Below are 14,291 nucleotides of genomic sequence, written 5' to 3' on the forward strand. Positions count from 1 at the left end.
CTAAAACAACCAAAGATCAAGTCTACAGCTATGGTTACCAGTTCCAACCTGAATTTGAGAACTAAAACAGAAACCAATCCTTCTGTCTCCTTGATTTAACCACATATTTGACAACCATTTGATTGTGTGAAACTTAATATATTAAGAACTCGCACAATTGTTAATTTAGCACTTAATATGAATAATAAGGAAAAGGAAAACATATTTACAGTTCAAAAATTTGTAAAGCAATCCATGGTAAGTTCTACACACACACACACACGAAAGAACACTAAACAAATGAAGTAAATCTAGATTATGGCGGAGAACTGGAGATAGTAAAACTACTTGAATCTGAATTCTATGTCCCAAAACTGTTTACTAGTCTCCCTATACAAGTGTTATCGATTATGCAAAAGAATGGAAGCATATATAGTAGTAAAAGTTATTGAGGAAATAAAAATTCGATACATACCCAACGATAATTCTAATAATAAAACAACACTTGAAGAAAACAAACAAAATATAAGTGCCAACTTTGTGGCAAAAATTTATGACCCAGAATAAATCAAGTTCAAAAGAGAGTCCAAATTCCTCGGCAGTAGATCCTTGACCATTCAGCATCCCATAAAAATAGCCAAAGCAAATTCTGCATCTAGCTTGATCATTCTCTTGAGGCACCTTTCTTTGGTTTCACATCCTTCGCCTTTAAAATCCTTCCACTTGTTTTTCCATTATGCTCCATGTTTTTCTTTCCAGCGGACTTCTCTAAACCTGTTAACCTATCTTCCTTTGAATTCCTGCCCTCCACCTTCTCTGCTTTGGCCTTTTTCTTCTCCCGCATTTTCCCATTCAACTGATACAAAACTACGCTTGTTCCTTTTATTCCCCTTATTTTCTGGAATTGTTAAATCATCATCCTCAATAGCTTTCGTCTCTTCATTACCATCAGCATCACTTCCGTTCATCAAAATTCCTTCCCTTTTCTTCTGTCCCACAAATTCATCATCATTCGCACTCCCCACTACCTCATTCCCGTCCATATCATCTTCTTTATCATCATCCTTCTCCATAACATCGCCAACATCCATATATTGAAGCTCATGAATTCTCCCAGTCTTCTTCTTCTTATTCTTCCCATCCTTAGATTCAGCCTCATTATCATTGGGTTTCACTAGCTCGGCTCCCTTCTCACTTTTCGCACCTTCTATTTTCAACTTGACGTCTGGCAAAGCTTGATAAATCGGCAGAGCCACAGAGTCATAGAACTTCAGGTGCAAACTCCTCACACCATTCCACTTCTTTGGCACCTTCTCAGTAGCCCCCACAATCGCATCAAACATATTATCCACAAGTTCATCCTTTTCCATGGACACTTTTCCGACCTTGACCACACAACATGTCCCGGTCCTCAAGTACAGTAACGCACTTCCCAAAGCCCTATCCACTTGAAACTTCAAATTTTTCTTACCCAAATCCACCCCCAAAGGCAGCTTCTTTTTCTTGAAAAACTCCTTACCTATCAACTTGGGTAGCAAGTGAACAACCCTTTTATCCACCAAAAATAAGTCATAACTATCACAAAGCTTCCTTTTTGCTTCAAAGGGCTTGTAATTTGTCTTCAGCTTGGAAATCTTAAGAACTTTTGAGATGGGAATGTTCTGTGATTTCACAAGTTTCTTGATATCTTCAGAAATAGGAGTCGTTGATTGATCCCTGTCGTCTATGATCAAGTAAATCTGCGACGAAAGGTCCAAGATGGGATGAGGAAGCCAAATTTGAAACGGTTTGGTAGGCGATTTCGAAGGAATTTTCTTGAGGGTGAGGTTCAGATAGACGTAGTCATCGTTGGGGAAAAGCTGCGGCTTTTGGCTGGCGTATTGTTTGGATTTGTATTGCAAGAGAGCACCGACCGCCCTCTCAATCGTCGACTTGTTAACTCTTGATTCGGTCGGGACTGTTTTTTTTTGCGGCCGAAGCCATTTTTGAGCAGAGAAAGTGACTGCGGCGGTTACAAGAAAAATGGCTGAGCATGAAATTGGTGGTGCTCAAACACAAAAGCCCAATTCAAATGTAAGTGGGCTACAATAACATGCAGTGAATTAAATTATTGGTTCTCAAACACCAAAGCCCAATTAAATGTAAGTGGGCCAAAATACATGGACATGCGCAGCATGAAAGTCGTGCTCCTCAAACACAAAAGTCCAATTCAAATGTATCATTATCATCTATTAATAAAAATATTGTTTTGCCCCTTCTGGGGGGTCAACCCTTTTAAAAATATTGTTTTGAGCTCTCGGAATATTCTAAATAAGACCAATTAGTACTTATATTAATCTGTAGTGGTAGTGGTGTAGAAACTTTGAACACTCTACAAACATGTAGTTGTATATAGAAAACGGTAGATTGGAACATTATAGAATCTTATCGCTTATAAATATGTTTGTATATTTCATTTGTAAAACAACCCAAGTTATAATAACACATTTTCTCCCGAAATCTCTCGGTTTTTTTGTGCCATTGTTTGGTGCAGCCTCATATAAGTATCTTTCAGAAAAAAAAAAAAATATTGTCTTGTTATCGCAAGACAAGATGCTTTGATCAAGTATCATTACACTTTTTTAATTATCGATGACTTAGAAATTCAATTTAAAAAATGAAAAATTATTTCCACCAACTCAAGATCTCGTAGATAAATATTAATTAAATTTAAAGTATAATCTATAAATTTATATAAAACAGAATAGTATTTCAAAAAAAGTAACTACAAATTTCTCCGCCTAAAAATCAATACTAAAAATAAAAAGATAATTAATGATAGAAAAATAATAAATTATTATGAAGAATGATAATTATTGACAACTATTCGACACATATTCCAAAACAAGATGAATAAATGTCTTTTTGGATTTTGCATAGATATTCAAACTATTTATTTTTAAATCATAATAACAGAGTTTAAATAATATATAAATTAAATTCATAATTTAATATGAATTAAATAATTCAAATATTCTTATGTTAAAAAATCTATTAATATATAAAAGCACATTTTTTTGTCAAATTTAAAAAGTTCCCTCCGGAAAAATCTGATAAAAATGGAAACATCAGTTTTAGAGTGTATATTATTTTACTAATACATGTATTAAATAAGCTGACATAGACAATCTGACAAAAGTCAACTTATCAAGAATTGATAATTAGATTGTCATCCATATAACCACAACTAATTACATACTTCCGAGATTAAGAGTACAGATCTGACAAAAACCCACTATTCTAGAATCCATAAAAAAATATGCTAATTAGATGTTACCGAGGACATAAATACAACATTTCAGTCTTTTGCTTAGTCTTATTATAATTTGAATTCAAATGTAAAATTCGAGAAGATTCAAATTAAATACTTTCCCGCCCAAAAAGTGCTATAAATAATCCAACATTGTACAATTTATTACGACGCTTCAATCAGATTCAATCTCTCAAATATCAAATTTCATCACCAAAATACCTCCACAGTTTATCACTATCAGTCAGCTGGATCTTCTGAATACAAATTGGGCCCTCAATTATTGTGGAGAAACTTTTAAAAGTCAGGTGAATGTTATTTCTCTAAAATATGTCATGACTTTATATTTTGTATATTGTATATAAGATCCTATAATAATGCAGGAATCTGATTTTTTTTCCAAAAATAATTGCTGATATTGGAGACACAAATGAGGTAAATGCAAAAGTTTAAAACAATTATTATTATATTATAATATTATATAAAAGCAAATATATATTTCCCTAATATTTAAGTACTTATATATAAATATAATAATAATAATATTTAAAAGTCCTATATTTTGTATTTATTCTATTAATTAATTAATAAGTTAAAGCAAATATATATTTATTTATTTATTTAAGTACATAAATAATTATCTTTTGAATACTTGCAAAAACGTCATTAAAAATAATCATACTTTCAATAAGTATTTACTGGAATTGCGTCAATCGAAACATGGCTGTTTCATGAATTATTTATAGTACTAAAACCATTAATTTTCTTTAGACTTTAGTAGTATTTGAGAGAGATTCTTAAAAGCAATTATCATCTTTTTTGTTAATAAAAATTTGAAATTTTGTAAAATTTTATTAACGAAAAGCTGAGAAATGCTTCCTAAAAGCTATCTCAAACACTACCTTTAAATAACTAAAAGCAGAGAATAAACACAACCCGCTGTCTATTGTATTTACACAACCTAACCATATTTGCAAAACCAAAGCAAAATTTCAGAACCAATCATATTTACACCACCCCAAGAATATTTATACAACGTAATAAGTTAGATAATATTCAAAAGTAATAATTTTTGTATTTGTTATATTAATTAATTATTAATTTTTATAATATAAAAGCACATATGTTTTTTCCTAATATTTAAGTACGTATATATAATAATAATAATAATAATAATAATAATAATAATAATATTTAAAAGTCATATATTATGTATTTGTTTTATTAATTAATTAATATATAAAAGCAAATATATTTATTCAAGTACATAAATAATAATATTCTTATTAATACTTCCAAAAACGTCATTAAAAATAATCATTCTTTCAATAAGTATTTATTGAAATTACGTCAATCGAAACATGTCTGTTTGATAAATTATGTATAATAAAACCATTTATTTTCTTTAGACTTCCAATGACTAAAAGCAGAGCCCAACCATATTTGCAAAACCAAAGCAAAATTTCAGAACTCAAGCATATTTACACCACTCAATAATATTTTATCCAACACATGCTCAAAAATTATTCAAATCTTCTTTATACCGTAATAAATGTTTGCTGCAAATAATGAACCAACCAATAATTATGAATTGTAGTTGCATAAGAATTTTAAAAAAATGTCACGAAAGTTCTAAGTTCAAATCTAAATGACAACGGAAATCGATCCAACAAAATTAAATAAATTTCACTCTTTTCCAGATCTTATGGATAACATATTTTTTTAAAAAAATATCGAGATTATTCCACATACAAAAGTTTAAATACTACAAAAAATTTAATATATAAATTGTAATTAATTGGTATTTTCTTGTTTTTATTGATTTATCATGAATTTTTTTTATTGTTTATTCAGTTTTTTTCGAACATGCATATTCGGTTTTATAAATATATATTTTCATATATTATTTGTAAATTACTGGGATATAGGTGACCCAGCGTACAATGGTGAGTTTTGTGGTGCGATATTTTGGTATGAATAAAGATTGCGTCGAAATAACAAATCTTGAAGTCCTAAGTACTCTTTATGTTGCATACAAGGAAAAATGCAACGTTCATTTTTTAAGAATCCATCGCAAATATTGGACGATTTATTATTTGGAGTAAGTGATAAGAGCAAACATTTTTGTGAAAACATCCGATAATACAATAACATGTTTTGCTTCAGATCTATGAGAGAAAAAATAGACTCAAGTATAAATCAATTTGTAATGTTTTTATTTCTATTTTAAATATCTATAGAACTTTGAATAATAATCATTTTTTAATAATATCATTCCGTGCATCGCACGGGTGAAATAGTAGTTTTTAGATAATTATAAATTTGATTTATTTTGTAATATCTAAATAGATATCTAATATCTTTAGGCACCGTTTGGTTTGAGGTATGATATAAGTAATATATAGATAAGTAATATAATGTAATAAAAAATAAATAAGAAATTATAGTTAAAATTGTATTGGATTTAATTGATAGATTATGGTTTATTTGATTTGATTGATTAAATTTTATATAAAAATTTTAAATGACTATTTTGTCCTTTTAACAATAAATAAAATAAAAATTATATTATTTATGAGGGGTAATATAAGAGCTACAATACATGGACACGCACAGAGCATGAAATTGTTGGCCCTCAAACACGAAAGCCCAATTAAAATGTAAGTGACCCAAAATACATGAAATTGTTGGCCCTCAAACACGAAAGCCCAATTAAAATGTAAGTGACCCAAAATACATGAACATGCGGAGCATGAAATTAGTGTGAAAGCCCAATTCAAATGTAAGTGGGCTACAATACATGGACATAAAAGGCCGAACATCCAAATCCCGTGCAAAGATATCTTCTTTTTAAATAATAAGATTTTGAATTATCTTTAAAAAAATCCTCAAATACAAAAAAATATACTTTCTGTTGAAAATTAAATAATTGGATTAGTTAGAAAATTATTGTACGATAATGTAAGTGATTATGTATTTATTTTTTGACAATTCTCAAATGAAGTTCTATAAAGATACCTCTCCATTTGTGATAAAAACATAATTCAAGAGATAAGAACTTTACAAATTATTTAGTTTGATATATTTTGTGAATTTGAGATTTTTACTTTTATCATAAATTTTTACAACACGTTATCAGCACTTTATTGTTCAAATTTTATTAAGTATAAAATTATAATTTGTTAAAAAAAAATTTTTATAGTTCACAATTATTATATAAAAAAATGTCATGTTAAATCTTTTGTCATATTTAATTATATATATATATATATCATAATTAAATTAAAATTTGAGAAAAAATATGCATTTTTTTGTGTATCACGGTTAAAGTTGTCAAACGGGCCAACCCGCGACGGGACGGGCTAGCCCACCAAAAACCCACCTTTTGGCGGGTCGAGGGCGGGCCGACCCACCATCCTGGCGGGCTGAAAATCCTCAACCCAACCCAATCCAACCCAAGATGGGTTGCGGGTTAGGCAGGCCGACCCGCGGGTTGGCCACGACAAATAAAAAAAAAAAATATTATAATTAATTATAAATATCATTTCATAAATAAATATTAATAGAAACACATTAATAAAAATTTTAATTATTGATTTCATGTGTGTAAATTTTATATAAAGTAATTAAAACAAAACAAATTCACAACTTTTATTAAAAAATACATATATCACAATAAAAATAAAAATAAAATATTAATTCTCTAGGCCCGCGGGCCAACCCAGGCCCGTGGTGGGCCAACCCGCGTGTGTCGTGGAACTTGACGGGTTGGCCCATCTAGGCCCACCTTTTGTTGGGTTGAAAAAATTTCAACCCAACCCACTTAAATTATGTGGCTGGCCGGGCCAACCCAGCGGATCTAACCCAAATTGACGGCTCTAATCACGATGCATGTCCAGAGGGTATACACAACTGGATAAGTATTCATTGTTAGAAATTGTAATGTTTTTTAATTATTTATTCTTCCATTTATTTGATTAAAAAAAATGGTATAGATTAATAGATATCGGAATTGAACTTGAGTTGGAACTTGGAATTGACAAATTTGTATAAGTATTCATTGGGAGAAATGGTAATGTTTTTTTAATTATTCATTCTTCCCTTTATTTTATAAAAAATGACATATAATAATAGATAGATATGTCAATTCGGGGCGTCATTGGATGGGGGTAAGCGGGGTGGGATCCGCCGGCCCGAATTGATGGAGGGTTGGAATTACCCCAACCCAACTCGTTATGGTTGCGGGTTAGGCGGGTCAATCTGTCATAAATAAAAATTTCAAAAAATTAAAAAATATGTATGAAAAAAAATTAAAAAATCATACATAAATAATTATAAATTATATGCATATTTAAAAACTCATTAACAATAACTAAATTATTATAAATAATATAGAATTTTAAAAAATAATCAATTAAACATAATTATCATATAAATTATTTAGGTTGCGTTTACTTAGTGGGATGCGATTACATATGGATAAATCATACCAAGAATATTAAAATGACTTTAAAGGATGTTGAATAATAATGGATAAACAGTAACATGTTTACTTTGAGTTATTAATTTTGATATTGAAATAATAATTGAGAGACGAATTACATTTTTACCCTCCACCTATGATAAATAATCTTAAGTTTAATTTTGTACTCATAAATTTTGGATTGGATTATTATTGAATATTTTAAATTATTATTGATTCACATGTAAGACATTTTCATTTAACAAAATTATTGGGTATAAAAATATGTATTTTTATAGTTACATAAATTTGATAAATTGAAGAAAAAAAAATCTTCATTTCATGAACGAGGAAAGTAAGATGATATATTACATCAACTACAATTCAAAATATTTATCACATGCATCATAATACGATAAACTATGCTATAAAAGAAACAAAACTAACATAAAAAATAGTAACAAAACTAATTTTCTAGCCATAAATACAGTAAGGTTGTAATTAATTTTGAAACTTAAAATTGCATAAAAAATTAATTTAAAAATTAAAAACTTTTATAAGAAGCATGAATATCCTCTAGATAAAAATACAACATAAATATCCTCTAAATAAAAATAAACATAATATTTTATTGATATCCATAAACAAAATTCAAAGATAGAGTTATAAAAAAGCATGAAAATAACAAATCAAGGGAGGGTAGATTATGTTTTATGTGGATTTTTTTCCACAAAATAGATCAGTATGAGTTATACCTTAAGAAAAAAAAAGATGAGATATCACGTGAAATGAAGGTTGAATGACGGGCTTTCAGATTTGTGAATAATTAATTTTTTGTAAGTAAACAATGGATAAAGTTGGATTAATAAACTCATCCTAGGTTTATCAAGCCAAGTAAACGCAGTCTTAGAGTTTATAATCATTTATAAAATGTTTTAAACAATATAAATTGTTTAAAAAATTTGGCTGGAAAAATTGCCCCGCGGCCCAAACGGATCAGCCCGTCACGGCCCACCTCCTAACGAGCCGACAAAAAATTATCCAACGCGCTATTTTTTAATACAAGGCGGGTTGGTCCGATGGGCCCAATCCAAATTAACGGGTCTACTAATAGATATCGGAATTGAATTTGAGTTGGAACTTGGAATTGACAAATTTGTTTTTTTGCGGCTGCTGATGAATAATTAGGGATGTAAACGATTCGAGCTGAACCGAGCTTTTGAATGTTCAAGCTCGGTTCACTTATAAACGAGCCGAGCCCGAGCTTATTTAACGAATATATGCATGGCTCACGAGCTTATTCGAGCTTTTATCGAGCCTAAACGAGCTTAATATATTTAAACTGTAAATTTAAATATTTATTAAATTAATTAAAAACTAAATTATATATTTGAAAAAATATATAATATTATTATTAAAATTTGTAATTTTATTTTAATAAATTAATTTTTATAGATTTTTTAATATTTTCCATAAGTAAAGTGTAAATTTATAAATTAAATATCAATACTATTATTTTTTCGTCTAAGAGATGACTTACGAGCTTGTTAACGAGCCTGTTAACGAGCATGTTCACGAGCTAACGAGCCGAATATTGTAAAGCTCGAGCTTGGTTCGTTTGTCTTAACGAGCCTCATTAAACGAGCTCGAACGAGCTTTTAACGAGCCGAGACCCGAACAGTTCGCGAACTGTTCGTCTATTTTACATCCCTATGAATAATGAATCAATGATTAATGATTCTGTCATGGGCCAAGGTCAAGGATCTGATAGCTGGGCCTTTCAAATGTTAATTGCTTGATGGCCCACATTTGTCGAAACCACCAAAATACCTCCAAATTCCAACCGAGGCAAATTGTCCATTTAGTTTTATGTTCTGGTATTACTTTATTATTATTATTATTATTATTATTATTATTATTATTATTATTCAATTATTATTATTATTATTATTATTCAATTATTATTATTTTCCTTGAATTATAATCATGAGTCCATGACGATCAATTTTAATCTTTCTAATCAAAATTATGTAATTAAATATTGTTATTATTTTAAAATCTTTATAATTATAATGATAAACATGCATGCATGTCACGGGGGACTTTTTTAGCCGTGAAGTCATAAAAATTTAAAAATAATATTAGTCATTTAATAACGTGATTTAGATGAGAATAACTAAAATTAATAGTTAGAACATAGTTATGTTATTATCAGAGGCGGATACAGGATCATAACTATGAGGGACCGCCTACAAGCTATGCAAAAGATTAAATGATAAAAGATAAATTACAACACCAACTATATTTAATTAATTAGTTATCAACAATATGTTTTGAACAAATATTTATAACTTTAAAAAATTTGAAGTTCATTAAAATTTTCAATTAAATCAATATAAATTTTTTTAACAATTTATTTTTCAATACATATCCTTAATACATCCAAGATAAAATCATCATTTTATTTTGCTATGAAACCTAGTTTTGTCAAGATTTTTGGCTGAAAATGATATTTTCTGTAGAAGCGGTACGTATAACCTAGAAGAGTAAACACAAACATGACCACTAGAAAAACAAAGCCATATACATTTATTGTTCCCCAATCCCTCCCTTCCCTTTTATTTGTTTTAAGTTCACCCCTATTTAATTATGAATACTTATATGGTGTAAAAAATTATTGAAAAAGTAACTAATATATTTAATAACAAATCTACTTATATAAGATTATATTAGTAAAAAAATATAAAAAATATTATTAAATATCAAACAAATCTATAGATTTGTGACAAATAAAAATGAAAATGTGAATTATATATTTGAGACATAAGGAGTATAATTTTACAAAATAAATTTTAAATATCTCGGTATACATATATATATTTGGAGTTGTCCCTTCGACTAATTTATTATCCTCTTCTCTTTTATTTGTTATTATAATGTCATTTTATTTTATATCTTTACAAAATAAAATTTAAAATTTCAAAAAATAATAATTTACCATTGATCAAAAAATAATAATAATAATGTAGATATTAACCTCAAAAATTTATTATCCTCTTCTCTTTTATTTTTTATTATAATGTCATTTTATTTTATATATTTACAAAATAAAATTTAAAATTTCAGAAAATAATAATTTACCATTGATAAAAATAATAATAATAATAATAATAATAATTTAGATATTAACCTAAAAAAAATATCATAGGAAGAGGGAAAAAAGAAATTAAGAAGAGGGGAAAAAATATGAATGGGAGTGGGACAAAGTAAGAATCAAACCAGGCCTTCCCACGTCCAATTTCACCTGTCTAATAACGATTTACCACCACGCCAACAGACTATTTGTTTCATATGGGCTAGCAATTTATTTATATAATATATTTAATAAATTAATACTTATATACCTCAATAAAGTGATCTCCTTGGATGAGCTGAAGAAACTCCTCCAAATAAGAGATGAACTGCTGCTGACCTGAAACCACTAACAAGAGTGTTAAGGGGGGGGCCGGAAGGTGTTCCGGCGTATCCCCTCCGACGCTCAAGTCAGATGCTAGGATAACGAAAATATAGAGAGTGGTGTGTGAATACGAGTGAAGAATTAGCATTAAATAATGAAAGTAAACCTGGTATTTATAGGAGTGAGCTCCGAATCTTGCGCTTACTTTCCTTATCCAACACCCGAGAATCCCGGGATCATAATCCCGGATGTTTCGGCTGAGATCTCACCCCAATATAGCCTGGCTAAGGAAATAATAAGATGCTTAATCTGAACTGTACTGCCCTTATGAGAATCACTTAGTTGTCGTCCTCTAAGAACTAATAGAGAAGGTGACGGATGAGCTATTACCGAATTCCTGAGCTCACTACAAATGACTGATCCTAACATCTTAGTTAGCCCATTGAAGTTACTGTATGAACTCCTCTACTAAGCTAACCCCATACTGGCCTCGGGACCGAGCTGAACTCCTGAGCTCCCAAGCTGAGCTCCCGACCTGAACTGGTCATTATGATGGGAGAGCTTGGCCGAGCTCCCGAACTCCCGACCCGAATTGGTCACTATGATGGGAGAGCTTGGCCGAGCTCCCGAGATCCCGACCCGAGCTGGTCACTATGATGGGAGAGCTTGTCCGAGCTCCCGAGCTCCCGACCCGAACTGGTCATTATGATGGGAGAGCTTGGCCGAGCTCCCGACCTGACCCCCCGGACGATTCTGGCTAGTTAAGGATTGATCTTTACCTTAGGGTCATCTATGAGCTGAGGTGATTTCCTCCCCCGGGTATCACAAGTCCCCCCTTTAAAAGTCGAACTGAGGTCAAAGACTCGAAGTTCGTTGTTTTTGTTCTGAGATGACCCTAAGAAAATGCCGAACTGAGGTGTCCGACTGATGCTCAGCTATCATTCTGACAAGACGTACTATCTTCTGACATCCCAACGGTAAATTTTCAAATTCCACTTGATCTGAGCCGTCCATCCGTCCCTAAATCAACGGCTTAGATCGATCTGGGCTTTCTATAAATAGGCCTCGCTGTAAAAATTATTTTCACTCACACTTTTGCCCCCTTGCACATTTTCTCTTTCTAGTTTTCTCTCTCGAGCTTCCCTCGTAAGTTGGTACTTATCTATTTTTAATGGCTTCTTCACCCCTCCCTCTCGCTGAGAGCTCGGATGAGGTGTTTGCTGAGGTGGATCGTTATGATTCCTTTGCAATCACCCCAGCTGGAGAGCATAAGGGCAAGAACCCTGCTCCTGCATCAGCTTCAGCTAGGGATGATGACCTAGGCAACGACCCCGAGGCCCCCGCGGTACCGTGGTATGAGCTGTACCCTTCTGAGCTAGATGCTTCGGATGAGGAGAAAATAAGAGCTCTATCCCACGCCCTCGAGGACTATGAGTTCATCATCCCTGATCTGGATGACCGAGCTGACCATCCTCCGATGGGCTATTATACGTTTTACATAGATCAGCTGGAAGCTGGCCTGAGGTTTCCCCTTCCCTTGATCTTTCAACAGCTTAGCCGTTACTATGAGCTCCACTTAGGGCAGTTCACCCCTAACTCTTTCCGAACTCTCTGTAGCTTTATAGTTCTTTTTAGGACCTTAGGCTTTGAAGTGAGCTGCTTCACCATCTGTATTTTTTTACTCCCCAAGCGTTCGGAGGAGGGCCCTTTTTATTTTTCATGTCGACCCAATTGTAAATTTTTCAAGGGCTCTCCTAGTTCCAACAAAAATTGGAAGAACTCTTTATTTTTTGTTCACCCCACTGACGATTGGGATATATGCTCCCGATGGAGGGACACTCTCCCCCTCTTGCCTGTTCTTGCCCCGGGCTTCCGACAGGGAGAATTGTTCACAGGAGCCCAAAGGGCCATAGGGGGAAGGTGCTTCGATATTTCTGCCCTTATGGCAGAAGATCTGCTCTGCCACCACGGGCTCAGCTCGGCAGATGTTTCTGTCCGCAACAATTTAGGTATGGACCTTCCCCCGGCCTTGCTCCCATTTATTAACATTATTACCATTTAACTGACCTTCCCTCCTCTTTTCCCAGAAAAAAGAGTTATGGACGCTGCCCTGAAGATAATTTTCGAGAAAAAGAAGACAGTTGCCCCATCGGGGGGCAAGGCCGAAGGGAGCTCAGCCAAATCAAAGGCCCCTTCGCCCCGAGCTGCTACCACATCTGAGCCTTCATCTGCCCCTTCTAAGGGTTCAAAAAGGTGCGCTACATCGAGTCCCCACCCCGAGGTGGTGGAGCTGGATTCTGGGAAATCTAGCATTCCCGAGGTGATTCCCCTTAGGCAGTTCAGGTCAGAGAAACCCCAAACCCCCGTGGTGCGGTGTCGATCCAATTTTTTTGACATGTATCACGATGAGCTCCGAATCGTGGGAGTGGGCCCGACTCCAACTGCCGGCTCAGTTCTTCGGGACATGCTTTCTCAAGCCGATGCCGATTATGTTAAGAGCCTTGGCTGGGCTGAGCTCATGCAGCGTTCAAACACTGCTTCCGCTGAGGTGATCTGAATTCTACATACCTTATGCTTAGCATTTTTACCCCCATCTTCTAACCTCGTTTTTTTTTTTTTTAGGCTACCGCCCTAAATGTCGAGGTGTCTCTCCGAGCTTCCATTGCTAGGAAGCAACTCATTAGGGACACCAGGGGTTATGAAGCGCATGTTGCTGAGCTGAACCCGAAGCTAGAGGACCTTAACCTTTCTCATGAAAAAGAGGCGGCCAACCTCCGAGCTCAGATGGAGGAGATGCGGATGGGCTTCCAAGCGAAGAGGCTGAAGTATCAAAATGACCTTCGGATCTTCGAAGTTCAAAAGGAGGCTCTGCAGGGGGAGCTCAAAGGATCTCAAGATCAGCTTGGCCAAGCTACCCAGGAACTAGAGGGAGCTCGGGCCGAGCTAGCAAAAGGAGTAGAGGGATTCAAGGCGGCTTTCATGGAATCAGAGGAGTTCATGGACACCATCGCTGAAAAAGCTTATGGCTATCTGGCTATAGGTTTTGAAGGATGCACCAAGCAATTTCAGGAGGCCGGCTACCCTCCTGAAGGGACTCCCCTTGA

At 33.2% G+C, this 14,291-nt stretch overlaps 1 protein-coding gene across 1 annotated transcript; it reads right to left on the reverse strand.

Moving 5' to 3' along the window:
• Nucleotides 1-400: 400 nt before the first annotated feature.
• On the reverse strand, nucleotides 401-9,591 carry LOC140878078 (putative ribosome biogenesis protein C306.07c). Its single transcript, XM_073281679.1, has 2 exons — nucleotides 9,561-9,591; nucleotides 401-2,005 (listed from the first exon to the last, which is right to left on the reverse strand). Exons 1-2 carry the CDS (start codon nucleotides 9,589-9,591, stop codon nucleotides 762-764), a joined length of 1,275 nt encoding a protein of 424 aa, XP_073137780.1. The 3' UTR covers nucleotides 401-761.
• Nucleotides 9,592-14,291: the final 4,700 nt, after the last annotated feature.

The sequence above is a fragment of the Henckelia pumila genome, chromosome 2 (assembly GCF_033568475.1).
Source record: "Henckelia pumila isolate YLH828 chromosome 2, ASM3356847v2, whole genome shotgun sequence".
Classification (NCBI taxonomy): domain Eukaryota; kingdom Viridiplantae; phylum Streptophyta; class Magnoliopsida; order Lamiales; family Gesneriaceae; genus Henckelia; species Henckelia pumila.